This window comes from Chrysochloris asiatica, unplaced genomic scaffold (assembly GCF_000296735.1).
Source record: "Chrysochloris asiatica unplaced genomic scaffold, ChrAsi1.0 scaffold00181, whole genome shotgun sequence".
In the NCBI taxonomy this organism is placed as follows: domain Eukaryota; kingdom Metazoa; phylum Chordata; class Mammalia; order Afrosoricida; family Chrysochloridae; genus Chrysochloris; species Chrysochloris asiatica.
Genome location: NW_006408699.1, coordinates 3,593,761 through 3,606,061, shown reverse-complemented (window position 1 = coordinate 3,606,061; position 12,301 = coordinate 3,593,761). Strand labels below are relative to the sequence as shown.

Below are 12,301 nucleotides of genomic sequence, written 5' to 3'. Positions count from 1 at the left end.
TTTAATAAAATGAATGTAACATCACACCTCACTTAAAAGATTCTTGTAAAGATTCAATGAAAATCTACCCACAGGGTTCAGTAGGGAAGTGCCCAAAAAATGGACTATGCCATCAGAGCTGTGATGATCATCTTGATTGTTAATATTAGTTATTATTGTAATATGTTATAGATCTTGAGAGTATTTGAATGAATATCTAAGTGGTAGAACCTTGCAGTTACTTTGATGAAGGTGACACCATAGGTGAAGGGTGGAAAAGAATTTTGGTAATGTCATGAAGTGTACTGGCAGCTACACATTTTAGTGTAAAGACTAAAGAAAGCTTTTGCAGTTTGATGTTTGTGTTCGATCTTTAATCCATACACAAAGACAGAAAATCAAGTTTGGAGCCTTCTGCTTTCCAGATTTGGTTTCTTCCTCATTTCAGCCTCGAGAGGTGGGAAGTAGGTGGCGGGGAGGCACAGTTTCGTCTGAAGCCCTGCTTTGCCCTTTAGCACAGCTTCCCTCTCTCTGAACCCAGCCATCTGGCCCTGAGCCTGAGAGCCTGAGCTGCTCTAGGCCTTCAGGGAAGTAACTCGTGCCAAGTGGAGAACAATAGGGAAGGGTCAGTGGGGTGTTACCAACAAAGGCTTGTTGAATTCAGAAAGTCTCTGGGCAGCCTTGATTCCCATTCACAAGGTCACGGAGTGCATCCCTTCCAGAACAGGCTTGGGAGAAGCTGGGAGCTAGCTTGTTCTGGACTTCAGAGCCGGTTGGCGTTCATCTCAGAACATTTTTAGCAAGAGCGATCATATTGGTTTTTTCTTTATCCTGTAATTTTTATGGAGTTAAAGACTGTTTGGCTGTTTGTATGTTTTTCTGGCTTAACGGAAATCCTCCCCTCCTTCAGTAACAGAAGGAAATGCCTAACAAAGCAAAATTATGAGATTTGGCCTTTATCATTCTTAACCCTGTTCCGGGAAGGTGGAGGGAGGGTTGTGGCCTTTTTGATACGTTGTACAACTATGTGCTCCTTTGACCCAGTTGAGGACTTCGGGGCTAGCCTCTTTAGACCTCAGTATGACAGCTCAGTATGTGGCGCTGTAGGTTAATGCACTGGACTGCAAAGTCGGTTTGGACCACAAGGTTGGCAGTTCAAGCTCACCAGCCGCTTCTCGAAAACTCTGTACAGGGTTGCTATGGGTCGGAACCAACTCAAAAGCAAATAACAACATGACAGGCAGACAAGACAATGCCCAGCTTCTCTCCAGAACTTCTTAAAAGGTCATTTGCTAGAAAGTGAAAATGTATTTTTAAGAAATTTTAATTTTTAGAAATTAAATTTTTATTTATAAAATTTTAATTTCATTTATTTATAAATTTTAATTAAATTTCTATTTTCTTCTGAATTTTAAGAAAATCTGTAATTACATTTTTATTTTTTAGATAAAATGGCCTGACAAATTCCCAACATTTTATATGTGTACTCTTTACTTCAAAAGAGCTCTGGTAGTGTAGTGGTTATGAGTCAGCCTGCTAATCACAGGGTCAGCAGTTTGAAATCACCAGCTGTTCTGCGGGAGAAAGATGAGGCTTTCTGCTCCTGTAAAAATTTACAGCTTTGGAAACCTCTATACAGGGTCTCTGTGAGTTGGAACCAACTCCATGGCACACCACCACCACTACCATCACTCTTTACATTGAGTCCTGGTGTAATGCTGCAGGATAAGCACTAGGCTGCCAAATGCAAGGTTGATGGTTCAAACCCACCAGCTGCTCCTTGGAACCCTGTTCAGGATCACTATGAATCAGAACTGACTCAGCAGCTCTTAAGAACAGCAACAACTCTTCACACTTTCCTTCCTCGTGGAGTGTGTTGAGTCCAGTGAGTCTCCCAGTGGGGTTCAGACATCACTGCCTATGTCACATCTAATGATGTTTCCATTTCCGTCACAATTAGCTTACATTCTTGAGACCTATACTGCTTACTCTGGTAGCGTAGTGGTTACAAATCGGGCTGCTAATCTCAACAGTCAGCAGTTCGAAACTACCAGCTGTTCCTCAGGAGAAAGATGAGGCTTTCTGCTCCCATAAAGATTTACAGCCTCGGAAACCCTGTACAGGGTCACTATGGGTCGGAACCGACTCCACGGCACATAACAACAACAATACTGCCTGCTACTCATACTGGCATTTTCATTTTCTACACACTTTTTTGAAAAGAAGGACAATTCCCATAAAATGTGAAATAAATTGCACAAATATCCCAACTCTACGCACAAAGCCAAGCCACTCGGCCCACTTCGAAGTCTTAGAAGGAAATGTGCCATTCTGCATGCCCAGGTGGTATTGCTTCTCTGCCCTGTTGGGTTTGGGTCATCTGTGTGTAATGTCTGAAACTGCAGTGGGGTGGAAGTGGGAATTGCCCCCGCTCACTCTGTGCGCTCAGTTTCTAGTTGGGTACAGAATGACAGTGGGATGTTGTTGTGTTGCTGTTGAATGGACTCTGATCACGGTGACCTCATGCACAATAGAAGGAACCAGTGCTGGGCCTGCCTCTTTATGATGATTGTTATGTTTCAGCCAATAGTTGTGACTCTCCTTCAGGGTTTTCCTTACCAAACAGAAAGTCCTTTTCTAGCAATTGGTCTTGCCTCACGACCCATCATTATCATCCCTTAAGCCGTGCCATCCTACACACCCAGCATCACTGAGTGACAGGTAAACAGCCCTGTTTTTGGGATGACTGCTGCTGGCCAGTGAACAGTTTGTAAGTCAGATACTTTGCCCACAGGACTTTAATATGCAAAGGATAACTGTAACAACCCACTTTATGATACAAAAATTTATCTTATTGATGTTTTCAATAAATTCAGTATGTGTTCAATATTAATCAGCCTTTTCATAACACCTGCCTTTATAGAGCTCTTCTGAACAGTATTCCAGGATCCTCAAGAACAGATATGTGCTTTCATGGGAATTAAATTACAATAACACCTTCTCTTTAAGGATTTTGCAAGTCAAAGAAATTCATTGTAGTTTGAGCCTTAAGCATGCTCTGTGCTCAGACTGAAATAGAGTTCCCATTTCAGACTAAGTCAGTAGTCCCCTTCCTCTGAGCTTCATTGGCCAGGAAAGAAGGCATTATGTGACTCCCAGGGACTCTTCTCCCATCCTGGCCTCTGCCTGTTTCTTTTCTGATCAGACAGAGTGAGTTGACCCTTAATTAGAAGCTGTCCTTCAGCCCAGAGGTTGTCCTTTTCCTCAGAATAGTTGGAATTCCTGAGTGTAGCCCTGCCATGGTTTTGTTTACTTAAACATGTCATTGACTGTTCTTTAGGCTTGCTTGTTGCCAAATATGGTCTTAAGTCCCGTGGCCGCTGAAACTTGAGATACACCCCAGCAACCAGAATTAGCAGTGATGGGGTAAAAAATGCAACGAGTTTTAAATAAAAAAAAAACACAAGTCCTCTTCTGTTTGACAGCACTGTTTGCAAATAAGAACCTGATTCACAGTTTGTATGCAGAATGTGACCATTTTTAAGCTTCAGCACATCTGGGTGAGATTCTTTTAGCTCTAAGTGCTCAAAGGTGGTCAACTACATAAAAAGAGAATCAATATAGACCAAAAGTCAAGCTTTGAAGGAAAAGGAGGAAACTGGACCCCGACTGTTGTCAAGCCTGGGGTGGTGCTGACGCCCATGTGTCAGCTGCTCCAACTTCTGGCTTCTCTGCTGTGTCCATAAAACATAGCCCTTATTTTTAGTTCTGGAGCGTCATTCTAGTGTGTTGCTGTTGCAAAAATTTAGTCGCAGCTGCCACAGAAATCCTGGTTGAAGGCCCCTGCATAAAATACAACAGAACTCCTTTACCAAATAAAAGAGAACAAAATGTTATGGGCCATCTGTTTCAGCCCTCATCCCATGGTAGGTCCCATGTGTTGATCCCTTCCCATGGTGTCCTGTAGCTACATTGATGGAGCATGTGTGTACATGTATGTGTTTTGTTCGTTCCTTGTTATCAGCTACAATCAGAGGAGCAGGAAAAGAGGAGGACTCGACCTGGTAGAGTGCTAAAGCTTCAAAGGAAGAGCACGTTCTGGTAGCAGTAGCAGCCCAATGCTCAGACTTTTCATCTCATGAACTGCTCAGAGGAGGCCTATGCAGAGCAATCCAGATGATGTAGATAAATGTGCTGTGAGGCCTCAGTGTATCAGAAACCACAAAGGCACAAACCGTAATGGGACCTGGACCCTCATAGTGGAGGAAATCACCTTGCTGTCAAATATTTTGGATGTGGTGGACCCCCAGTCTAGAAAACTGGTATTATAGGTACCTTTCTGTTAACACGAATTAATTTTTTGTATTTGATAAACGACATGAATTACACCTGCAATCAAGGTCAGTGATAGCAGATTTTAAATGGGCTCTTGTTAAGTGCTGTTGAGTCGGGTCCTACTCATAGTGACCCACTGTAGGGTTTCTGAGGAACAACGGGTGGGTTTGAACCACTGACCTTGTAATTAGCAGTCCAGTGCTTATCCTCTAGTGCCGTACCAGGAGGCTCTTCTTATAGTTGTGTGAAATTCTTTGATTAGACAGATGAGCATTATTTTGAAGAATGCCCAATGACAAGTTACTACTGATGGATAATGTGTTGATGGAGCTCAGAAAATTACATTTTACTAACAAATGTGATGGGGTGCTGTGGTGTTTCTTATGTACTTTAAAATAGTTTGAGTATATTTAAAGACCAAAATTAGAATTAAATACTTACTGAAGCTTTGGACTTTTCATAAATCGGACCTGGTACAGCCCCTTAGCTTTCCAGGCAAGGACACTGATGCCCAGGGTCACACCTGACTACTGCGTTTCCAGGTCTCTCAAGCAATGTTAGGTCTCCGACCCCAGCAGCATCCTGTGTCCCCAACCCCAGAGTACTGGGGCATTCCTCACATCTGAGAACCATGGTTCAGACTCTCCTCCTGCTAGTTGTCTCTACTGAACACACATTTCAGTGTGAGCCTTTATAAAGGCTTTGGAGGAGAACATGTGATTAGAATTTGCTCCTCCTCATCTAGCTGCTTTATATATTGCGAAATCTTGGAAACTAGCAGACTCATGCCCACAGTGAGGCCTGGGAGAACTGAGGGTCCAAGTTCTTGATTTGTGACTTCCTCTGACCCTCCCCGAACACCAGGCTGTACAAGTAAATCAAGAGTCTTGAAGCAGTCTGTCAGGATAGAGCCTCTTCCAACGTTCTTTTCCAGGGAAATGTGGTGTCCTGCTTCCTGAAAAGAAGCAGACCGTCACCTAGATGAATCATCATGTGAACAACAGTCGGAATTGGCCAGGCTGATGCTCCTATTCTCTGAACTTGTTATGCCCAGAATTCGGGGTCCCCAAAGACCACCAAGGAGCCGACACCGATGCAAGTGCACAAGGGTTGTTTATTCAAGCTCGAGCCAGGACTCCACCTGTATCCGAAGCAGCGGATTAGGGATAGAGCTCTTTGTCTGCAGGGTTTTTATAGAGTTTTCAAACAAGCTCGGGTTTCTCAGCTTTACAATCTTTGGATTGGTTAACAATTGGCAAACTATGAGATGTTACAGTTTAATTGGTCAGGACTGGTGGTCTTTGTTCTTAGGCTAGGGCAAAGGAAAACATCTTGCCTCTGGCCTTGAGCTGCCTGGCTATTTATACATATGTCATTTTCTTGGAGCTAGAGGACGTGCTAAAGCTTATATATGAAATGGATTCTTCTCTTTGACCCTACAAACTGTTGTGCCCTTTCTACCCCAGAGGAGCTGAGGACAAGCAGCTCAGTTGAATTCTTGCATGTCTTACCACTTTCCTGGCTCAAGCTCTGCATCCTTAGGTCTTCAGCAGTAGGATTGTCTGACCCACCCTCATATTTCCAGTTGGGATGGTCCCTGATCCTTGAGTGAGAAATCAAAGCTCAAGGGAGACGTGGTGTCTTCATGACTTGTGAAGAGGCGAAGTCACCAGCTGCACTGCACTGTCCCTCAGGACACAGCATTGAGACTTGGCTCATTGTTTAAGCCAAGGACATCAAGGAGCTATAGCCCAGATGTCAGGAGCGTGTCTGGTTCCTAGGGGTTAAACCATCATTAGGTTAATTGGAAGTTGGAGTTGTTGTTGTTAAGTACCGTGTAGACGGCTCCGACTCAGTGACCCTGCACAGGGTTTCCAAGGCTGTAAATCTCTACAGGAGCAGAAAGCCTCATCTTTCTCCCATGGAATAGCTGGTAGTTTTGAACTGCTGACCTTGAGGTTAGCAGCCCGATTCGTAACCACTACACTACCAGAGCTCCTTGAAAGTTGGAGTAGTTGCAGCTATCTGTCCAGATAAGGTCTTGAGGACAGACATACCTAGATGTGTACATGGAAACACACTTCCAAGCACTCTCTGCTCCCTTGATCTCGACTGCCACGTCCCACGGCTGCACTTGAGGCCCCCAGGAGACAGGGCTGAGGGCAGGCCAGGGATGCCAGCTGCTCCGCGCCCCACCCTCTCTCCCATGCAGCCCTAGGATGACTACAACAGGGGACCTTCAAAACATTCATAGAAAAATTCCATTACCTTTCATTTCCATTTGTCCATGAACCTTTAGAAGCCCCTGGCTTACCCTGGTGGTGCTGTAGGATAACCACTAGACTGTTAATCACAAGGTCGGCAGTTCAAACCTACCATCCTCTGCTGATGAAGAGAAAGATGAGGCTGTGTGTTCCTGTAGAGATTTACAATGATAGAGGAACCCTGTGCAGGGCTGATTCAATGGCAGTGCGTTTGGTCGCACTCCACCCACTCCTGTGCTTCGTTTTTAATACAAGCTCTGAGTTTGTGAGCGTGTCCCATTTTGCTGTATTTAGTGTGTAGCATTTCTGTTTCTTGTTTTATAGTATTCTATTGTTGTCTATCACACAACTTTGATACATTATCTTGTTGATAGGCATGTAGGTTGCTTCCAGTTTTAGACTACTATGAATAGTGCTTCTGTGAGCATTATTATACATGTCTCTTGGTACGTTTAAGCAGTGTACCAAGAGACCTGTACAGTAGTGTGCCCCTATATTGCTCTGGGGTATGTGCCTACAAGTGGCATTATGGGGTTGTAGACATGTGGCTTCACCTTCACTAAACAGTGCCAGACTATCTTACCGAGTAGGGTGACCCAGTTTTCCTTCCCACCCGCAGGGTACGAGCTTCCCACATCCATGTCTTAATCACTTGGGTTACTAATGAGGTGGGATATTTTTTGTGTGCTCATTGGCATTTGGATTTCACCTTTAATAATGGACCTGGTCCTGGGCCCATTTTTGTTCTGTGGTATCTGTCGTGCTTCCTGATTTGTGGGAACAGTTGATGTACCCTGAAAGCTAGAAATTTGTACATGCTGTATTTAAAACAGTTGTCCTAAGCAGACACTGGGACTAGAAGTAGAGCATTACACTAGATTCCTCTCCTTGTGACTGTTCTAGCATTGTACTTTCCTAGGCTGCTTAACTTGGCTGTCCTCTTCTCCCACTGAAGAGCTTGTCAGCCTGGCCTGGGCTTGTCTCTGTCACTAACTCGTGAGGGCCACCACTCATCCGTCAAAGAGGGAAAGATGGACTATTTCTGTAGCCTGTTGTTAAGTGCTGGCAAGTTGGTTCTGAACATAGTGACCCTCTATAGGGTTTCCAAGGAACAGTGGGGAGCTTGGACCACTGACCTTGTGATTCAAACCAACTTTGCTGTCCAACACAGTAACCCACAATGCCACACCAGAACTCCCATCTCTGGAGCTATAGTCATTAAAAACCTTACAAATAGAAGTAAAACATTGTATGTTTTAGTGTAGAAGATGAGCTCCTTAAAATACAACAGGGGAAGAGCTGCTTCCTTTTCAAAATAGAGTCAGTTTTAGTGACATGGATGGAGTAAAGCTTTCAGGACTTGCATTTGCTTATGAGAAGAAACCTCTGAAAACATCTATTCATAATCAGAATGTGGAAGGTATGAGGTATGAATCTAGAAAAATTGGAAGTCATAAAAAATGCAATGGAATGCTTAAGAATCGAAACCATAGGGCATTAATTAGTGAGCTAAAACAGACTGTTGTTGCTACGTGCCATCGAGTTGGTTTTAAATCATAGTGACCCTGTGTAGGGTTTCTAAGGAGTGGCCAATGAATTTGAACTGCCCTTGCAGTTCAAACCAACCTTATCGTCTAGTGCTTATCCTACAGTACCACATCAGGACTAGTACTGGCCATTTTGAATCAGACGATCATATGGGTTACTATGCTGGAATGACAACTTCAATTCCAAGACCCATCTTGAAGTACAGTGATGTTTGTGATAGGAAGCAGTCAGGGTGGCCAGTCGTTTAGTATTTTTGAAGCTGAAAGAACTGAAGAAACAATATAAGCCTCAGGTTGCAATATTGTAGGGAACCGACGTGACAGCACTTAATGACAACAACAATGGGCAAAATATTGAATGATGCCAAAAGCATCCAAAGAAGAATCACTGTACCAAAAAGAATTGGTTGATGTTCAAGCACTTCAGGAGATGCATATGAAAAACATGGCTACAGGAATTGATGGACTACAAATTGAAATATTTCAACAAACGCTGGAGCTGCTCACTCATCTATGGCAAGAAATTTTGAAGGTGGCTACCTGGTCAGCTGGTTGGAAAAGATCCCTATTTATGCCCATCCTAAAGAAAGGTAACCCAATAGAATATGAATACCATCAAACTATCATTCATATCACATGTGTATAAAATTTTGCTGGAGATATTAAAAAATAGTTGCAGCAATACACTGAGAGGGAGCTTCCAGAAATTCAAACTAGATTCAGAAGAGGATGTGAAACTAAGGATATCGTTGCTGACGGTCAGTTGAACTTAAATGAAAGCAGAGAATACCAGAAAGAAGTTTACTTGTGCTTCACTGACTATGGAAAGGCATTTGGCTTTACTGATGAAGATTAAAGACTACAGCCATCAGTGTAGATTACACCTCAATGTAAAGAAAAGAAAATCCTCAGAACCGAATGATCAATGGAGTAAATCTTGAAGTCAGAGATTTCATTTGCTTCAATTCACAATCAGTTGCTCATGAAGGCAGCTGATGTATTGCATCAGGCAAATAATCTGCTGTAAAATAATTCTGTTAAAAGAGAAAAGATGTCATTTTGGAGAAGTAAGGTACACTTGACTCAAGCCATGATATTTTCAGTCACCTCATATTTACCTGAACGTGGGATAATGAATAAGGAAGACCATAGAAGAGTCAACGCATTTGAATTGTGGTGTTGGCAAAGAATATTGAAAGTATCATGGACTTCCAGAAGTACAAACAAATCTGTCTTGGAAGAAGTACAAGCCAGAATGCTCTTTATAAGCAAATAATGGTGAGATTTCGTCTCTCATACCTTGGACATATTATCAGGAGAGACCGGTCCCTGGTAAAGTGGAGGGTCAGTGAAAAAGAGGAAGAACCTCAACGAGATGAATTGACACATGGTCTCAAACATAAGTCATTGTGAGGATGGTGCAGACTGCTTAGTGTTGTATTCTGTTCTGCATAGGGTCTCTGTGAGTTGGAATCAACTCATGGCACCTAACCACTCAGAATGGGGAGGCATTTTTGATGTTCCTAATTCTATATCTGGACTCCTTTTAAGAGATTCTAAGCTTCATAAAGGCCGGGATAATATGATACATGCTTAACTGTCTTAGTAAAGATATTCGTTATTTAATGAAATTAGTAACTTTAGCTTAAGAGACCAGTAATACTAATCGCCATCTTTTTCTGTGTGATGTATTCTCATTTACTGCTGTAGGGAAAGAGAAAACCCCAAATTTAGTTGCTCATAAGTGTGTGATTTGGGCAGGGCTTGGTGGGGATTGCTCACCTCTGTTGACACAGTTCAAGCTGGTGTGACTTAAGGTGGTGGTTGTTAAGTATTGTCGAGTTGGTTCTGACCCATAGCGACCCTGTATAGGGCTTCCAAGGAACGGCTGGTGAGTTTGAACTGCTGACCTTATTGTGCAAAAATAACTTTGCAGTTCATGGCATTAACCCACAGCACCACACCAAGAGTCTTGTGACCAAAGTAAAAGAATCTATTTCCAAAAATGGGTCAAATACATCATTGGAAATCTAATGCTGGCTGTCACTTGGGAGTTTTTCTGGATTGTCAGCCGTACCACAGGCAGGATTTAATTCTTTTTCCTGGACTGCTTGGGCTTCCTCACAACATGGCATCTGAGACCCAAGAGAGAATGTACCAATGAAGTGAAAGTTGCCTATGTGTTAGGAACAGGACTCAGAAGGTAGATTAGCATCATATCTGTTGGGTTCGATTGGGCAAAGATGTCACAGACCCCCTACCCCCACTCCCAGGCTTAAGAGGGGAGAATGCATAGACTTTTCCCTCTCAGTAGGAGGTGCTTCAACGAATTTGTGGCCATCTTTAATCCACCACATACTAACAGAAATTCCTTGCTCTCTCCCAACTTTCCTTTAGCTCTCACTGCGGCTGCAGGAAGAGGGAAGCTGGAGGTCTGTGAACTGCTGCTGGAGCATGGAGCTGTCGTATCTAGGACCAACAGGCGAGGGGTCCCACCTTTGTTTTGTGCAGCACGGCAGGGGCACTGGCAGGTACTGTGTGGGTCTGTGATTACCTCAGAAACAGTGAGTGTGGGGATAGACTTCACTACAGCCCATTTCCCCTGAGATCACAAGGGGCCAGATCTCAGATCCCTTAGCTCTGACTGTCATCTTACACATCGTGGCATCTGCTCTACCATCCATCCTACTGCATAACGGCACACATTTGACAGGAGAGCACCCAGGCAACATATAGACTGAGAAATAAGACTGGTTAGCAGACCAGTGGTGCACAGCTGATTCCTTTTAGCTTGGGAGGCCCCTGCGTGACTGGCAAGGAGAAGTGAGTGAGTGGACCCCATCATGATAACAGATTTGCTATTATCCAGCTTACTTGGAAGAAGAGCAGTTCTGTTGGAACTTCTTTGCAAGCTGAAACCTTTTTCTCTCTGACCTAGTGCTGTGATTCAGGATGGTATTCTTTTATTGTGAATGACCTGCTGCTTTTAACTGACGGTGCAGGGGTCAGTCTTTTAAAAGTAGCTATTCATTGAATCACTCATTCCTTCACTTTGTAAATAGTCCCTGGACACCTACCCCACTCCTGACACTGGGTTATCACAGGCTGTAAGCATAGATAAATGGGTCTTACAGCATCAGCTCTAGGAAGAGTTTTCTAGACAAAAGTTCCCGTAGTTGCATTGTTTCTCCCCTTTCCTCCTATCTCCGCTGATGGGAGATATAAGGGCTCCCCACCAAGATTTTGGATTTTCATTCTCCTTCCCTTTTCCAAGACCATGGTTCCAGAGAAAGGTTTGTACTATACATTTGCTGTGGCCTTGTTCATAGCTTCTACCTTGAGTCCCTGGCTAATCTCTTTCCTGTTTGCTGTTTCCTAAATCTCGGGAAGTTTGGAGAGAGAGCATTTGCTAGTGCTTATATGGCAAAAGAGTCATAGTGTGGCGCTGTGGGTTAATGAACCAGACTGCAAAGCTGTTTGAACTGCAAAGTCGGCAGTTCAAACTCACCAGCTGCTCCTTGGAAACCCTATACAGGGTCGCTATGGGTTGAAATTGACTCAAAGGCACTTAGCAACAACAACGTGGGCAAAAAGCTATGGGAATATACCCCCTTCTATTCTGGTAGTGTAGTGGTTACGAATCGGGCTGCTAACCTCAGGGTCAGCAGTTCAAAACTACCAGCTGTTCCGTGGAAGAAAGATGCTTTCTGTTCCTGTAAAGATTTACAGCCTCAGAAACCTGTACAGGGTCACTATGGGTCGGAACCAACTCCACAGCACATGACAAAAACAACATTCTTACAGGCAATGGAACACATTTTGTGATAGAAAAAAACCTGTGGACTGTCTTGGAAGAAAGCAGTTGTCATTGTTGTCATTGTTGTTAAGTGCCATCAAGTCGGTTCAAACTCTTAGTGACTCCTGTATAGGATTTTTGAGGAGTAACGTGCTGAGCAGTCCAGTGCTGATCCTACAGGGCCACACCAGGCCTCCAGTTGTCCTTGGACTGGTGATTATATGAGGTATCTCTCTGTCCCTACCCAACCCCAGTTTTAGCACTATGTTCTGTTTGAAGCATGGCCCTGAGGCTAGGAATTTCCTTAATTTAGGACACTCTGCTGAAACTGGCCAGTGTAAAGCTCAGGTCATGCACTGACTGCGCTCTGAATCCCGTTG

At 43.6% G+C, this 12,301-nt stretch overlaps 1 protein-coding gene across 1 annotated transcript in view; it reads left to right on the top strand.

Moving 5' to 3' along the window:
- The window catches only part of TANC1 (tetratricopeptide repeat, ankyrin repeat and coiled-coil containing 1), a 157,630-nt gene that overhangs the window by 133,024 nt on the left and 12,305 nt on the right, over positions 1-12,301 (top strand). The window contains exon 18 of the mRNA XM_006872044.1: positions 10,523-10,656. Within this exon, the coding sequence (XP_006872106.1) occupies positions 10,523-10,656 (134 nt within the window). The remainder of the gene's footprint in view (positions 1-10,522; positions 10,657-12,301) is intronic.